Source organism: Lepidothrix coronata, unplaced genomic scaffold, assembly GCF_001604755.1.
Source record: "Lepidothrix coronata isolate B3197 unplaced genomic scaffold, Lepidothrix_coronata-1.0 Scaffold31, whole genome shotgun sequence".
NCBI classification, from domain to species: Eukaryota; Metazoa; Chordata; class Aves; order Passeriformes; family Pipridae; genus Lepidothrix; species Lepidothrix coronata.
The window spans coordinates 1,866,567-1,882,188 of record NW_016690211.1 but is presented as its reverse complement, the minus strand read 5'-3'; the positions used below and the strand labels follow the sequence as shown (position 1 = coordinate 1,882,188).

The window sequence follows — 15,622 nt, the reverse complement described above, 5'->3', positions numbered from 1 at the left end:
GCCCTGCCCTGCCCTGCCCTGCCCTGCCCTGCTCTCCCCTCCCTCCCCTCCCCTTCCCAAACCTTCCGAAACCTTCCCAAACCTTCCCTTCCCTAACCTTCCCAAACCTTCCCACAAAGGGAAAGGTGGAAACAAAAGTAACTCATTAAAGTTTCTGGGGTAAGACACTTCCCTGAGGAGGAAAAGGCATGTTGTTTTGCTTTTTGTTCTTTGCTTTTAAGGAACATCCTCAATCATCTTCATGAAATGCAGCAGATACTCTCTGTTCCTTTTGTGAAGTGTTACATAGAGTGTATTCTCAGATTCTCTTAACGAATCTCATTGCTTACACAGTCATTTTTTGTCTTTAATGTTAGGTGTGGGAAATCTTTAAAAAGCTTAAAATTATCCTAAATAGCATTCTTATGCTATTTTGTTCCCACAGAAGTCAGTTGCTTGAAGAAAGAAGTGTAAAAACCAGCAGCAGTTCTGATTTTGTGTTTGGGGAAAACATGGTCGAAAGAGTTTTGGTAAGATCTGTAAATGCCAGCAGACTTTTTATCAAGCTTAATGTAATTAAGCGTATAAATTTTTCAGATATTGATTATTTTTAGCTGCTCCTGTTCTTTTAAAGATGGACCAATATGCACTTCTATTTTGCTCGTTTTTTGACCTGAAAAGGATTTTTATAGATATTTAGGTTTTCAGATATTCCATGTAAAACACACACAACATGAAATAAAGGAATGTGGTCCCTACCACTGTATAATTAATTTGCATCATAACTCTGAAGAGACAGGATACCTGAAGGGAACCTGCAACAGAGATGGAAAGAGACTATTTACAAGGGCTTGTAGTGACAGGACAAGGGGGGATGGTTTTTATTAGATATTAGGAAAAAATTCTTTACTCTGAGGATGGTCAGGCTGTGGCACAGGTTGCCCAGAGAAGCTGTGGCTTCCCCATCCCTGGAAGTGTTCAAGGCCAGGTTGGATGGGGCTTTGAGCAACCTGTTCTTGTAAAAGGTGCCCCTGTCCATGGCAGGGGGTTGGAATGAAATGATCTTTAAGGTCCCTTCCAACTCAGGCCATTCTATGATCCTGTGATAAATAAGTATGAGCAAAAAATTGGACACCCATCCTAGACAGTGTCACTGCTAAAGCATATTGGGCACACTTGTGAGACAGCTTAATGGATCGAGTCCTGAAGGGCACTAGGACTAAAAGGTGGTTCCCAAGCTGAGGACTGCAGCATTGAAAATGGAATTGAAATTCAGTTTCCAATAGAAGTAGAATGAAAACAGTATGCATATCTGCCAGTGCAAAATGTTGGCAACCATAGGTCTGGGTCATGACTTCTGAGAGGACAGGAATAGTAGGAATCGAACCACTGAGCATTGTCAGGAGACAGAAGTATTTATTTAGACATGCCTAAGAACCTTTATCTGCAAAACCTGAAAGTGATGGAAAAGTTAAGTTTGTCTGGGAGTTTTAAACTACTCTTTTGGGACTTAAGTGCTTGAACTGGAAATTAGGTGGTACTTCAACATTCTAGTTCTTCAGTGAATTTAAATCCTAGTCCAGGATCCATAGAGAAGGGCCATTCTTCTTGGTAGAAGAATGAGTACTGATTTTATGATAATAAAATTACTTCTTCTAGAGACTGAAATTGTATCATCTCCATCAGTTTTTACTCTGATGGTATTAAAATTGCAGTTTAGCATGCATTAAATAATTCAGTGTTCTATTTGGTATAAAGTAACATACCCGTTTTATTTAAATAGGAATTCTTATTTCCACCATGTTTTTCCAGAGTCCTGGGAAGCACCCCAAGCTGTGTAATGAAGCTGATTTATACAAAGGAGAAATAACATCCATGTACATAGGATCTTCTTATGTTAGTCCACAAACAAGTAAGCATACTCAGCAAACAAGTACAGTTAGTTTTATTCTCATGTTTCACTGTATTTTAGAGGATGTCAAATGAGCCGTGGTCGATAATGTTCATCTATTCTCCAGCTTGCAGTATGTGCCAAAATCTGTGTTCAGAAAGCAACTATATTTTATGTCATGCGAACTGGCCTAACTTCAGAATGCATGATCTAAGTTACTCCGAAAATTATAGAGTTTTACAGATTATTATTATTTAGTACAGATTATTATTTATTTTTTGAAAAATAATGCAGTGAACTTTAAGAATACCTTATGGATCACCTTTTTGAACTTCAGTTTTAAGCTGTCTCCTGCTTGTATTTTGCAACTGCTCACATAAATTACCTCATTATGTTGGATTCTAGTTTTAGGACTGAAAGTCCTGTACAGACAGATTTCAGGGGTTGTTTGTGACTCTAATGTGAGATTTTCTACTAGGGAAGCCATGTAAATCTAGGCTGTGAGGGAATCCCAAGGAGACCCTATCTTGAGCCCTCTTGCAAATTTTTGTACCCCTCTTTACTAATGGTTGCATTGGATCCTCTGGTTTCATGTATTCTTAAAAGTTAAAAAAAATCCTATGGAAAATGTGTGTAGATTAGGCAAACAGACAAAATTTTTCAACAATGTTGTTCCTGTCAAATCTTGTCCTTCTGTGTTCCTGTCAAATATTTGTTGCATACATATTACTATTCTGAATACTGGGACGTGTCTTTCCTTCTGTATTAATCTGCAAAGCAATATAACAGATACAATATTTCCAATATTTCGGAAAATCATCTTCTCATTATTTAGGCCTTGTTTCTGCTTGTTTCCCTATGGACAAATTTCTGCAATTGCAGACAGCCCTGTTCAATTGAGAATGAGCCTGTTTTGTGAGGCATTTTGTATTCCAGCCTTTTTCTTTTTCTCTTCTGTTTATTGTTTTGGCCAAAAACTTACTAGTAACACTAAATAATGTCCGACAACACAGGTATTATGGAGGTCACAGGGCATCCTGTGTGCTAGTTTTGTTATCCTAAAATATTCCCCGTACAGAAAGGATTTCCTTTTTTTTTTCCCTACAGAAAGAGCTTTGTTGAGAAATGCAACACTAATTGAATCAGCAGCTGCTTTTATTTCCAAGCCAATGGAGAAAATCCTGTTAGATAAAGTTGAAGTTATAACTGGAGAAGAAGCAGAACACAATGTATTGCAGGTGTGTATTACATGAAACCTTGATGGTGAGCAGTTTTGTTGTTCAAAAGAACATCTAGATCTATTACAGATTGAAACAATCTGAAAATAACTTCATCTTATATTTTAATTTTTTACCTTTTTTGAGGTATGCCTCAGGTTATCCATTTTCCTGTAGGCTGGTATTTTCATTTTCATATTATATTTCTTCATTTTATTGTACCTTTCAGTAAGTGACTTCTTCAGAATTTCATTCTATAGTGGTATTTTACAAGCATCCACACAGTATACCAACAGTAACTAAAGCTTCAAAATTGGAAGTGATTTGAGTAAAGATGAGTTCTATAACAAAACTTTTTTTGGGAAAAAAGCAATGTGTTTTTAAACTAATTTATTTTATAGTTCATCTAAAATATCAATTATTTTTCCAACATGGCAGGGCATATCTTCCTATTCTTCAAAATGCTATTTTCTCAGAAAAGAGCATGCAAATGCTGCATATGATTTAAAAAATCTTAGCATCATTTTATCTTTGGATAATTCTTCTGTCTTGCCAGAATATGAAAGTTTTACTCTCTTTGTAACAGTACGCTTCTAGTAGTGGTACTGGTATTCCAGGTCACATAATGTTTGTATTGATTGAGGGAATCAGACTGTAGAACACTTGCACCAAATTCAGCTGTGTTGGTGGATATTACAGATGAAAAATTAATGAAGATGAAATAATTGAAAAAGTAAACTGGAATTCATGCTGAATGCTTTCCATGGTGAGCAAAGTATTTAGCACAGATTTAGGAGCCATTTCATTTTAGGTAATAATGGTGATATATCTATTTGTTTATCTTTGTATACATGCATATCAAAAGCCATATCAAAAGTTTAAAACCATAAAGTTTTGGAACCAATAAAACCAGTATTGGCTGGCAATTTTCATCAAGTATTTCTCTTTCAGATCAACTGCAAACTTTTTGTATTTAATAAGCTTTCTTTAACCTGGACTGAAAGAGGCAGGGGATCCCTGAGGCTTAATGACACTTCAAGCAGCAAACATGGAATGTTGCAGTCAAGGCTAAGTAAGAATGAAATAACAAGTACCCTGTACACAAAACACCAAGTAACTTGTACTAATGTTGGCCAGAATATGCTTATTTCAAATCATTTAAAACTGAGAAGCTAGTTTTATTTAAGTCAAGTTGCTGAGAATCTTTTTACCTGATAATGTTTGCTGTGTTACGGAGTGAGGCACTGGGCATTTTTCACTTGGTTTACACAACCACACTCGCATATGTTGTTAAGTTGTGTGCACTTCTGCTGCAATGTGTCTTCAGCTCAGTCACCAGTCTGACAGTTTGCTCATTGTTGATTCTGCTTTTCCAGGAACACTTTTCAAGACACTTCTGGAATGTTGTTTTTACTGCGCTGTCATTACACAATTTCAGCAGATTATTTATTTCCTTTGTGTGGCAGTGTATTGAAAGAAACTGATATATCTGGGTATTTAAAAAAAATAACAAAAAAAAAATCTCACCAGGGTTTTAGACCAAATTAAAAAGAATAATTGATGAAAATATTACTTGTATACAAGTGTTAGAAAAAAGTGCTGCAGTAAAAATTAAGATGGTTCCAATATCTTATCATATAAACCTTCTTGTTTCAGTTATGCGAAATCAAGGCAGCTTGAGACTGATTCTCAACACCCGACTCTGGGAACAAATGGTTATAAAAAGAGCAAACAGAAAAAGCCTGTGCTTCACTGCAACAGACCAAGAGGACCACTCTGTTCAAGTGTTTCTAACTCGGGTAAGTAGGACATAAAAACTCCAGCCAAATCCACTGTTCATCTAGGATTCTGAAGACTTGCTGAAGGTTGGTTTTAACAAATGGCCTTCATGCTGTGCTTACGTTAGCTATTACATGGCTTTTATTACGGAATGTGTTAGAAGTGCTCTCCTTTGGTATTTCGAAAAACTAGGTGTGCTGATGGGATATGGCCTTAGGACAGACATGTCCAGACTCTAGCTCACATAGCAACTGATGCAATTCCAGTAATATGCATCAATTACTCTTTTATACGAAAGCAATACTGTAAGAATTTCTACACAAGTAGTTACTTGTTTCTAAGTTACTCTGGTAAAAGGCAACAGTTTTCTGCCATGGTTCTCAGCACAGTGCTTGCAATAATCCATCTGGTGTAGGACCTCCATTTCTTAACTGAGAAGAACACAGAGTTTGCAAGTCACCTTATGTAAGACAATAGTCTTGGGAACCCTGGTTTTGTTCAGCAAGGGCTAAGTTGGGGATGGAAATGTGGTGGACTTATTTACAAATAAATAGCATATATGTCCTAGATTGGAAAGTGAGAACATCCACATGATTTTAAGGATGTTTACAGTTTCCCTAGTAGACCTTTCTAGGAAGGATTCAGCCTCCCAGGCAAGAAAAATAGATCATCATTTCCAGGAAGCGTCACATGTCATACACAAGCAAAGCACCATGCACTGAATATGGAAAGCACTGTAAGTCTGTCACTTCCAGACAAGGACTGACTTAAATACAGCTATGCTGGACTGCTCGTCTGCAGGTAAATGGCCTGATTTCCAGAGGTGCTGCAGTTTTTCTAGTCTATAGAGTTGTTCCACAAATTCTGTCCTGGCACTTCTGGGCAGTAAAAATAGACATGATGAAGATGTATGACAGCAAGGGTTGCAGTAAGCTGCTTCTCCAGTCACTGAAGTGGCTGGTATCCACCCCTGTAGTATCCATCTAGTGACTGCATATATTAACATTTCAGTGCTTCCTTACTTCTAGAATCATACTCAGGAATCATTTGGAATATCAAGTACTCCATGCAAACGGAGCCATTTTTCAGGGAAAATAATTTTTAAAGTTATTTTTCTTGTAACTATAGAGAAAATAATCAACAGCTACATATTATAAAACTCAGACTACTTACAGAAACTTGACGTTATCTGTATTGAAATTTATATTTGGATATTAATTATTAGTGTGAATCTGAAATGGATGGTTTGATTAAAAAGGACAAAATACAACTCTTTCATTATTTTTTTAAACTTCTCAGTCAGATCTTCTGTGAAAAATAGAGATTTTTCTCAGTTAGTTTGGACTGTATGCATTTTATATTCTGCAGGCAGGCTCAAAAGATACTGAAGACCTGTATGCAGCAATACATCATCGCCTTGTGGCATTGAGAAGCTTTGCTGAGCAAGAGCCAGATGCTAATCAAGCAGATGCAGAGTCAGAAATAGCTTTTCAGCCATTTAATTGTGATAGTGATGATGAAGATGATGAAAAAATAAATCCAGTGAGCAGCAGTGGATCTGGTAAGCAGAAGTTTTCCTGGAGATGCTGTAATCCTTTCAGGGTATTTCCTTAAAAGAATGAAAATCAAGCCTTTTGTTTTTCATGCTGACTATAATTCATCTGTTACAGATAACCCTTTTTCAGTTAGAATGGGATAATTCCTTTTGATATTTTGACTTACTGTTATTAAAATGACAGCTCAAGTATCCACATATTTATAGCAGTGGAATACTCTTTTAACAAAAGGCTGAGGTTTAAGAAATTTAATATTATCAAATTTTACTTAAATGTTTCTTCAGTATTTTTCAGTAGAAATGACTAGAGATATTGAGTATCAGTTTTGCCTTGAGTAAGTGAAGGGTGAGTCCATTCACATCAGTGCTTAGATTGTTACTAATAGCCTGAAGCACAATATGTTTATTAAGGTATTTATTATGTAGTGATTAACTTCATTTAAAACACTGATTCTTGATCAGCTGAAACAACCACCTCCCTAGGAAATTTGCCGGATTTACACACTAGTTTTGATGGCTTTCTTCAACATGACAAAAATGTAGGTTCCTCAAAAGGAAAAATGACAATAAAACAAGATATAAAAGATAAGATATAAGATATTAATGACTTAATCCTTCTGTTAATACAGCTCACAACAGAGCTGGGGTCACATTTGCAGAAAGCAAGGCAGAAACAGCTGTTAGACTTAAAAGCTCTTCTATTTTAGGAAAAGACAGGTCACGTTTCTGGAGCAAATTCACTTGCTTGTGTCAAATTGCTACAGTGGATACAGGAAGCTGCCAATTATGTTTTATTTTCTAACAGATGGGCTACATCAGGCATGTTTGAGCTATAGGTTACAGCTTAGTTTCCCTCTGCACCTAGGTAACATATTGTCCTTATATTTAAAACCTTCCTTTCAACAGCTATTCAACAACAATCAGGTCATGGACAGTAATGGCTATAAGTACTGTTTTCCTCAAGGAAATTAATTTTTTTTCCTTTATCATAGAATCATGGAATGTCCTGAGTTGGAAGGGACCCCCTAAATATTATTGAGTCCAACTGCTGTCCCTGTATAGAACAACCAAAGAGTCCCACCATGTGCATGTGAGCATTGTCCAAACGCTTCTTGAACTCTGTCAGGCTTGGTGCTGTGACCACTGCCCTGGGGAGCCTGCTCTAGTGCCCAAACACCCTCTGGGGGAAGAACCTTTTCCTAATATCCAACCTAAACCTCCCCTGACACAACTTCACACCATTCCCTCAGGTCCTGTCACTGGTCACCAGAGAGAAGAGATCAGTGCCTGCCTCCTCTTCCCCTCACAAGGAAGTCGTAACTGTAATGAGGTCTCCCCTCAGCATCCTCTTCTCCAGGCTGAACAGACCAAGTGGCCTCAGCTGCTTCTCATAAGGCTTTTCCTCAAGACCTTTCTTCACCTTGATTGGCCTCCTCCTGATACACTCTCTAATATTTTTATATGTTTTTTATATTGTGGTGCCCCAAACTGCACACAATATTCCAGATGATGCCTCCCCAGGACAGAGCACAGCAGGACAATCCCCTCCCTCGCCCAGCTGGTGATGCTTTGCCTGATGCCCCCCAGGACATGGTTGGCCCTCCTTGGCTGCCAGGGCACTGCTCACTCATATTCAACTTGCCATTGACCAGGACCCCCGGGTCCCTTTCTGCAATCTATTTCGTCAAATAGACTGCAGTTTACAGTGCTTGTTCCCATTATTGATTGTTGTCTAACTACATTTCAGTAGCATTCAGTGCTCTAAACAAAGCATGATGTTCTTACACACACCATTCTCTCAAAAATACCTTTTCTCTGTTTAGGAAATAGGAAAATTGTTGGCTCAGAGAACTCCTTAGATTGCTCCCAGACAATCAAGCATTCCCTCTGTAATTTCTAAATAGCCTGTACCGCCTTTTTACAAAGAGTTTCGGTAACTTGGAAACTCTGGAGTGAGCTTGATTCCTTTCCAGGATTATTGATGATAAGAACTCTTTGTTCTTTTAGGGAAAAAAAAAAAAAGAGGGGAAAGGGAATGTCAAAGCAGTGTAGGAACACAGATTTACAAGTTAAATATTTATTTTGATTTGCAGAGACTTCTGATAGGAATATTCAGATCACAGCCAGCAAACAGATTCTGAAATGTGTGGGGTACTGTTTATTCTTGACCTTTTAGTTTAAGCATCTGTCTTTCATTTATGTTCTGTTACTGACAGAAGTTCTAGCAATCCCTTTCAAGTGCTTTTTTAATGGCTTCTAGCATTTCCTGCTTATCTTAATCTCTTCTATTATTTTCAGAGCCACAAGGTTTTAATTTTGCATACATTTCAGTTACTAGTACCCAAGACACTTTACCTTCAGACACTCACATCTTACATATGCCTGTCCCCGGAACTCTCATTTCCAAAAAAAACATAAGAAGGAAAATAAGCCTCATGGGTTTTGGACAGGATGAGGTCAGTTTTAAATATCAGCGTAGAAATGTCCATTTAGGTGCAAGAGATCAGATCCTGTATATTTAAGAGCACTTGCTTAAATCTTTAGTTTTCATGCTTTGATTTTCATTGAAGGGTGTTATAAATAAGTAATTTTTTTATTGATATAACTCAGTTTCAGAGATTACTTCTCCTTAACAGTATATAAGTCATAAGAAGCATAAGTTCTCAGTGACTGTTTCTTTGCATATTTCTTACAAATACAAGAATTTAGAAAGAATGTCTGCATTTTATTTCATTCCATTCTATCTTTGTCTCAAAATCCCCAATGATAGTTTTCTTAATATAGCAATTTCTTTTTTATTAAACTCAACTCATAGAGTACCCTGGATGATGCTATGTATTTCAGGACACTATAAAAGACATGAAAAATTAGATAATTGTATTATCTTTATAATAATTAGCACTTGAGAGTGAAGAAGAAAGCAAATATGATGTACATAATAAGTGAAGCACTGTAGACATTGAAGTGATTCTGTATGTTTGCAAGACTTTGCTGTAAGATTTTTTTTACACAGAATTCTTTAACATCTACAAGATGTTAATGTTAGGGCAATGTGTAAGATAGTAGAGATATTTCTATGATTTAACAAATTCAGTATAGATATTTATTCCAGTATTTTTTAAATTCTTAGTTGAATTGCTTTACTTTCAGGTAGAGATACTAATTTCATGAAGTCCATAAAGAATAAGCTGCCGTGCCTGATATTTTTATACATTCAGTTGCAGCTTGAATATTTTTGCAAACAAATTGCTCTGTAAATCCAAGTGGAGAGAACAATTAATCTTTAAATAGATTTTGAGAGTGGATGGGATCAATAACTCTGGAAAGTATTTGTCTTTTCCCTCTGACTACAAAGTGAGCTGTGGAAATGAATTTAGACTAGACAGTAAACTTCTAGGCTGACCAAAGTCAAGTAAATCTCTTCTTGTTCTATTTCTTTCATTGTTAACTAATTTCTTTGCTAGTTACTGTAACTATGTTTGCCTCCAGTAGTCTTCATAATATCTAGCTGAGGAGAAATCAGCGGAATTCTTTATTCCACGTTTGAATTTTTTTTCACTATTTAATTTAAGAAATAAAACTATGAAAAATGCTGACATGACAATGTGTGAATGACTGAACCAAGAGTGGTTCCTCCCTTCTGAGGGAAATGCCAGAAAGGAAATCTCCCCTTTAGTTTTTCCTGGTTTTGGACACTCTTTGCTGTCTGGAAGATCCACTTCAACAAACAAAATAGAGAAATACCCTTAGCTAGACATATGGAATAACCTAGTAAGGGAGCATGTTCTCCTCGTAGGCAAGCAGTGGTACCTACACCTGTGGATAAAGAGGACCTACCAGCTCTGTGTCCCGGGTGTGTTCTGCAATGAGAAGCATAATGTCAGACTTGTCACTGCGTCCGCCAGCTTTGTTACTGTATCTGAACCATCAGTGTGGGTCTTCTCTGTATGCTGGCAGACCCCTGTCAGTGAGCTGTACAAAATCTTCTGACTCCTGTTTTCTAAGCACCATGACTTCAGGCAGCTACACATTCAGTCTGTAGGAGCACTGAGTTGCACTGTTAATATGTGTAAATTCCTTATACAGTTACTGGATAGACAGCTCTGCAATGCAGACACTGCGCAACCCTCACAGGGTGCTCTTCTCTTTCCACTGGCAGCACAAAAAAACAAGGAACCTATGTCAGGCTCCAAAAATCATCCTGTCAGAACATGGATCTGTTAGGGCCACAACACCTAAGCTTGCCAGAGATCAGAAGCTACACCTAAGTAGCAGGGATCAGAAGTCACTACTTAGATCCATAAGTGACTAAGATGTCTCTGAAACTTACTCATTGCTTCTGACATTCTGACACATTTTTTCCATGTTCTCTTCACAAACGTGAGGAGATTCTGTCCTTGCTACAAAGGAATGCACTTTGTTTACATTTAGAAACAGGTCCATGGTGTTCATCAAAATTAGCAGAAGGCCCTTAAAGTCTAACTGTATTAGTATTTAGAAAGAAAAATTACTACTTGAGAGACATAAGGAATTTCTTTGGTAGGGGAGTACGAAATGTCACTCACAGCAGTAGAATAGCGTGGGGCTATAGGTAGGAGTGGTTCCTATGTTTTCCGTCCTTTTTATTTTCTGATTATGTACAAATTTGATTGTATCCCAGAGTGGGAACAAAGGAATAGGGAAAGTACACGTGAGGCACAAGGATGACAGTGTCACTAGGCAGACAAAAGTTTTATGCATTACTCCTTATACTGCACCTCACCAATCCTAAATCTTCTCCTAACTTAATTCTGATCGAGGGATCCTAAATTCATCCTGATTGAGGGATCCTCTCTTAGAAACTATTAGACTGAATTTAAAGACTGTGGAATCTAGGACTAGGTAAGTCCCAAGATGTCCTTCCATATGTAGCCAGAGACCTTGAGAGAAAATCACAGTGTGCAAAGACATAGAGCATGTCCCAAGTGCATCCACAAAGAATTGCATGGATTTTGGAGACTAGTGGTGTTGAGAGCCAGTAGTCTCTCAACACCAGTAGTGTCTTGGTCTGAGAGCCAGACAGTATCGTACCACAGAAATGCAAATGCATTTGCAGAAATGCAAAATGTTTTTTTAGAGACATTTTCCTGTCCACTATACATGCACTTCCCATCTCAGCTTCATTAGGACTCTGCTGGGTCATCTGCTGGGGTTTAACAAGATTTAAAATGTTACAAGATCTTTCTTTTTATTTTTGAGTAAAATACTTGTAGAGTTCTTAAGGGAAAAGTGTTCAACACCACAGTACCTCCTGGAAAACTGCTATCTTTGACATTTCTTGTCAATTTAATTTAAATTCTTATTGATTGCTAAGGTTTCCAGATCATAAATCTAACACACACGCACCTGATAGTGATTAAAACTGAGGAAAATTTAAGAATTAACTTCTTTGTAGGAGTTTCTATTTTCTTTTCAGCAGGTATTAGTAACACCTAAAGCAGAGAAGAAAAGACAACTCTGTGATTGGTTTTAAATACTGCCATATCAGGAGAGAGAAGGGAGGAAATCAGATGCAATGTTCTGACAAACATAGGCTTTCATTTCACCTGTAAGAGGTTTAAAACTCTTAGTAAATATTTAGGGGTGGCCAGATGGCAGCAGCAATTTTTAAAAAGATACTGGGATAGTGATGTTAAGTGTCTGCATTAGTCAGCTCTATCTACTTTCTGCAGATGCAAAACAAGTTTGGTGATAAATCATAGAGATTAGGCACCAATACCACTTGGTCATAACCAATGAGTTATTTTAAGATATATTGTATTTCTCACAGTTTTCTGAGCATCTGTAATGAAGTCTTAAGACAGTGTTCCCTGTACAGAGCGAGATGATTTGCATGCCAGGCACATTGCCCTACCTAGACATCAGATTTCTTAGTCCTTATGTGCTTGTCTTTATTGACGTGGAGGGTCACAGGTTTCATTCACTATTCACATGGTCAAATATTTGTGAATAATCCTGTGTTATCTAGTTAGCTATTTACCTAAACCAGGAACTGATCATATCCAAACTTTAACCTACTGCTTTGGTATTATGAAATGCTGGATTGTTTCAAAACATGAATATGCTCAAATAAGCAAGATTTTTTTTTTTTAATTCTTTTTCAGATCATTCTAGATGGAACCGCAGGCAGCCCGTTGTCTGCTCATGACATCTCCCAGAGGTTGCAACAGCTCAGCTGGGAATTCATCTTCCCATGATGTCTAAACTGACTCATCAGCCCCTGGAGGGAGGAACTCAGATGTGTTCTACTTTATGGCTTTTAAGTAAGGATTAATTTTAGGCACAGCTTAAGTTAACATATTAAGAAAGAACTTGAGATGCACTATTGGGGATTATAAACAGCCTGCTTTGCACTGGGATGCGAATGGCTTCCAGTAGTCAAGAACGGTTATAAATACTTCTGATTTTAGAATTAAATATATTTAGATGCATTATTAGAGTAAGGAATTTTATAGGGAATGAATGTTTATTCATCATATTGATGGATAATATCATATAAGCATGAACTAATAATATATGTGAACTGCTTGTTACTTTTCATCTGCTATTTAAAAGATACATTTGGAAAGCTTTAAATTGGGGTTCACTGAAAACATTTATTTAAAATTGTATGGTAACATTCAGCATCCCATTTGTAAGCACATACAAGCAAAACTGGGAGTGGCAGTTTAGCATGACCAAGGCCTATAGAAACCAGTCTTCATATAAGAGGTTTTTTTCAATGTGTGTTTTGAAGATATCTGGATTTGTATATTGGCTGTAGAATTTTGTCTAAGGGCAAAAACCACGATCTGCCTTTACAGCCATAAACACCAGAAGAATTCACCATGAAGAACTGCAAGCCAGTTCTAGGGGGCATGTGAACTTTAAAATGTAACAGTGTATGTGCTTGCACTCATGAACACCTTTCTAGTTGCACAAAACAAGCACTTGCACTATTAACTGTGAATTTGATATACACAAATAAATTCATGCACAGTACAACTATCTTCAAAAAAAAAATTCCCTTAAACGAGTAAGATTATGTGAGATTACTTCTGCCTTAGCTGTAGCTATCCCTAAACATCATCATACATCGATATAGATGAGTATGTTACACATCCTAATGTGTGCAATTATCCCAACAGTGCTCAATACACAGTTGCTCTGTAAAAGTGATTCCACAAACTACTGCCTTCTACCTAACCATTCACATGAGGAATTAGATAAAAACAGTTCCCCCTAATGTCATCTGTGAATTAAGATTTACAGGATCATTCACAAGCCTGTGCACAGTAAGAGACAACACTTATGCTCTGTGTTTTCATTCTGTTAAAAGATAAAGAAAATATGTCTATAATGTTTCTGCTGCAGCTCCCTGATGCCTTTTGTATTGTTTGTCATCCTCAGAGCTAAAACAATGCTCTGAAGTATCTCAAGTCCTTTTAATTAAGGTAATTGTAAGGATTTCTACATCTAAAAAGCTTCATCACACTTGAAGAGTCAAATTACAATTTAGTCTTCTCATCTGAACATATGAATGTATGAAGCTGGAACAATACTAATTTCTTCCTGAATTCTCAGTGCCCTGTCAAGATTGGCATCCAGATGAAACCGAACTAGCATCTGGATTACACCGAATCCTAAATGGCCTGCCAAAATTAGCACTTGTTTGACATTGATTTAGCATCTGGATGACAGTAAACTTAAAGGAACTTGATTTTTGCCTTCAGGAACAGGGGAGTGCTTCACAACAGAGCACCTGTGTCTAATAGTGAAGCTCAGTCTGCCAATAACAAAACCGGTTTTTTTCCATAACTAGCTGTACATTGTGTCCTTTTTTATCAGACTCACTCCAGACCATGACAATATTTACATCACTGACCTTCATATTTCATTGCTGCAACTCATCCTCAGGAACAAAGCTCTGTGTTATAAAAACTCATGCAGTTGTAAAACACTGCAGTCCTATGTATTTAGCAACAGGTCACAGTGATAACTTTGCCCTGGAGTTCAGCTGGCTGTGCACAGAATGCAGAGTTTGATTTCAAAGTCTGTCCTGATAATCAAAGCCGCCTGTGAAACAGGATTTAAGCATGTGAATGTTATGATATCCAAGTTCTACTACAGCTGTAAAATCCTTGGCAAATGAAGGAGTGGCCCAAGGCAGGCATAACAGAACTTCTGCAGACATGGGACTTAAACTTTGTAATATGCTCCCACAGGGTAAGGAACAAGACTTATAAATAAACTCTCTTTAGATCTGCCTCTTCCCAAGATCATTCCATATGTACACAAGCATACACGCAAACACACACACTCATGTGCACACACACTCAAACACAAAGCTGCATCTCCTAAAAGCTGAGAAGGAAGAGATGTTTAACTATTTTTAAAAGATTGGATACTGTGCTAATAGAGAACAAATTTTTGCTCTAGACATCCTAATAATTTATTCTCTTTTGTCTCACTGCACTAAAATTCATTGTTTCTCAAAACTGAAGGTGTGCTATTATGTAATATATTAACTTGGTTTTAAAAATGTAAATTTGTCACTTTGTGACAGCTGGAGCAATTTCTGTGCCTGACAAATAAACAATTTTCTTACTGCTTTAATTTCCATGTAACTAGTAGTCTTATTTACAGCCCAATTAGAGCTTCCTACAGACAGTTCCTTCCATGCTGCAGAATCTCTAGCCTGCTTTCCTAAGGAAGCAAGATTTAAGCATGTGTCAGACCCACACTGAGCACATAGTTCAGTTTCAGAAGAACTGGACATGAGCTAGAAAGCTCTAAGACAATTTAACTCCTTAATGAAAATTGGGAGTTGCTGAGTGACAGAAATCAGAGAAAGGCATTCTTTGAGGAAAAAGTTTCAGAGTATTTTCTGTGATGCTTGTGGGGCTGAGTGGTGCATTCCTGCTTCTGAACAAGCTGCAGCATATTCTGGGAAAGAGGAGAAATAAACCATGGACGGGTGGGACCTGGGATTACTGTGGCCTGAAGAGGGGTGTAGGGATTTGATCCAAATCCATATGAAACTAGATATCATTAATTTTTTTTCCCTAGATAAGTGTTATTTATTTATTTCTAACAGACCCTAGGGATTAATTTATATACGTAAGGTATGCAGAGCTGGAAGATATTATGTATTCATGCAATAGTAATTTTCAAAGGAAGGAA

General features: G+C 37.3%; 1 protein-coding gene across 3 annotated transcripts in view; it reads left to right on the top strand.

Annotated features, from left to right (window-relative positions):
• The window catches only part of RANBP3L (RAN binding protein 3 like), a 34,450-nt gene extending 19,405 nt beyond the window's left edge, over nucleotides 1-15,045 (top strand). For 2 of the 3 annotated variants that reach the window (XM_017811378.1, XM_017811380.1), the window contains exons 9-15: nucleotides 398-509; nucleotides 1,792-1,891; nucleotides 2,978-3,108; nucleotides 4,039-4,159; nucleotides 4,744-4,886; nucleotides 6,235-6,427; nucleotides 12,565-15,045. In XM_017811378.1, the coding sequence (XP_017666867.1) occupies nucleotides 398-509; nucleotides 1,792-1,891; nucleotides 2,978-3,108; nucleotides 4,039-4,159; nucleotides 4,744-4,886; nucleotides 6,235-6,427; nucleotides 12,565-12,608 (844 nt within the window). In that variant the 3' untranslated portion in view covers nucleotides 12,609-15,045. The remainder of the gene's footprint in view (nucleotides 1-397; nucleotides 510-1,791; nucleotides 1,892-2,977; nucleotides 3,109-4,038; nucleotides 4,160-4,743; nucleotides 4,887-6,234; nucleotides 6,428-12,564) is intronic. The other variant, XM_017811379.1, reaches the window with a different exon arrangement.
• Nucleotides 15,046-15,622: the final 577 nt, after the last annotated feature.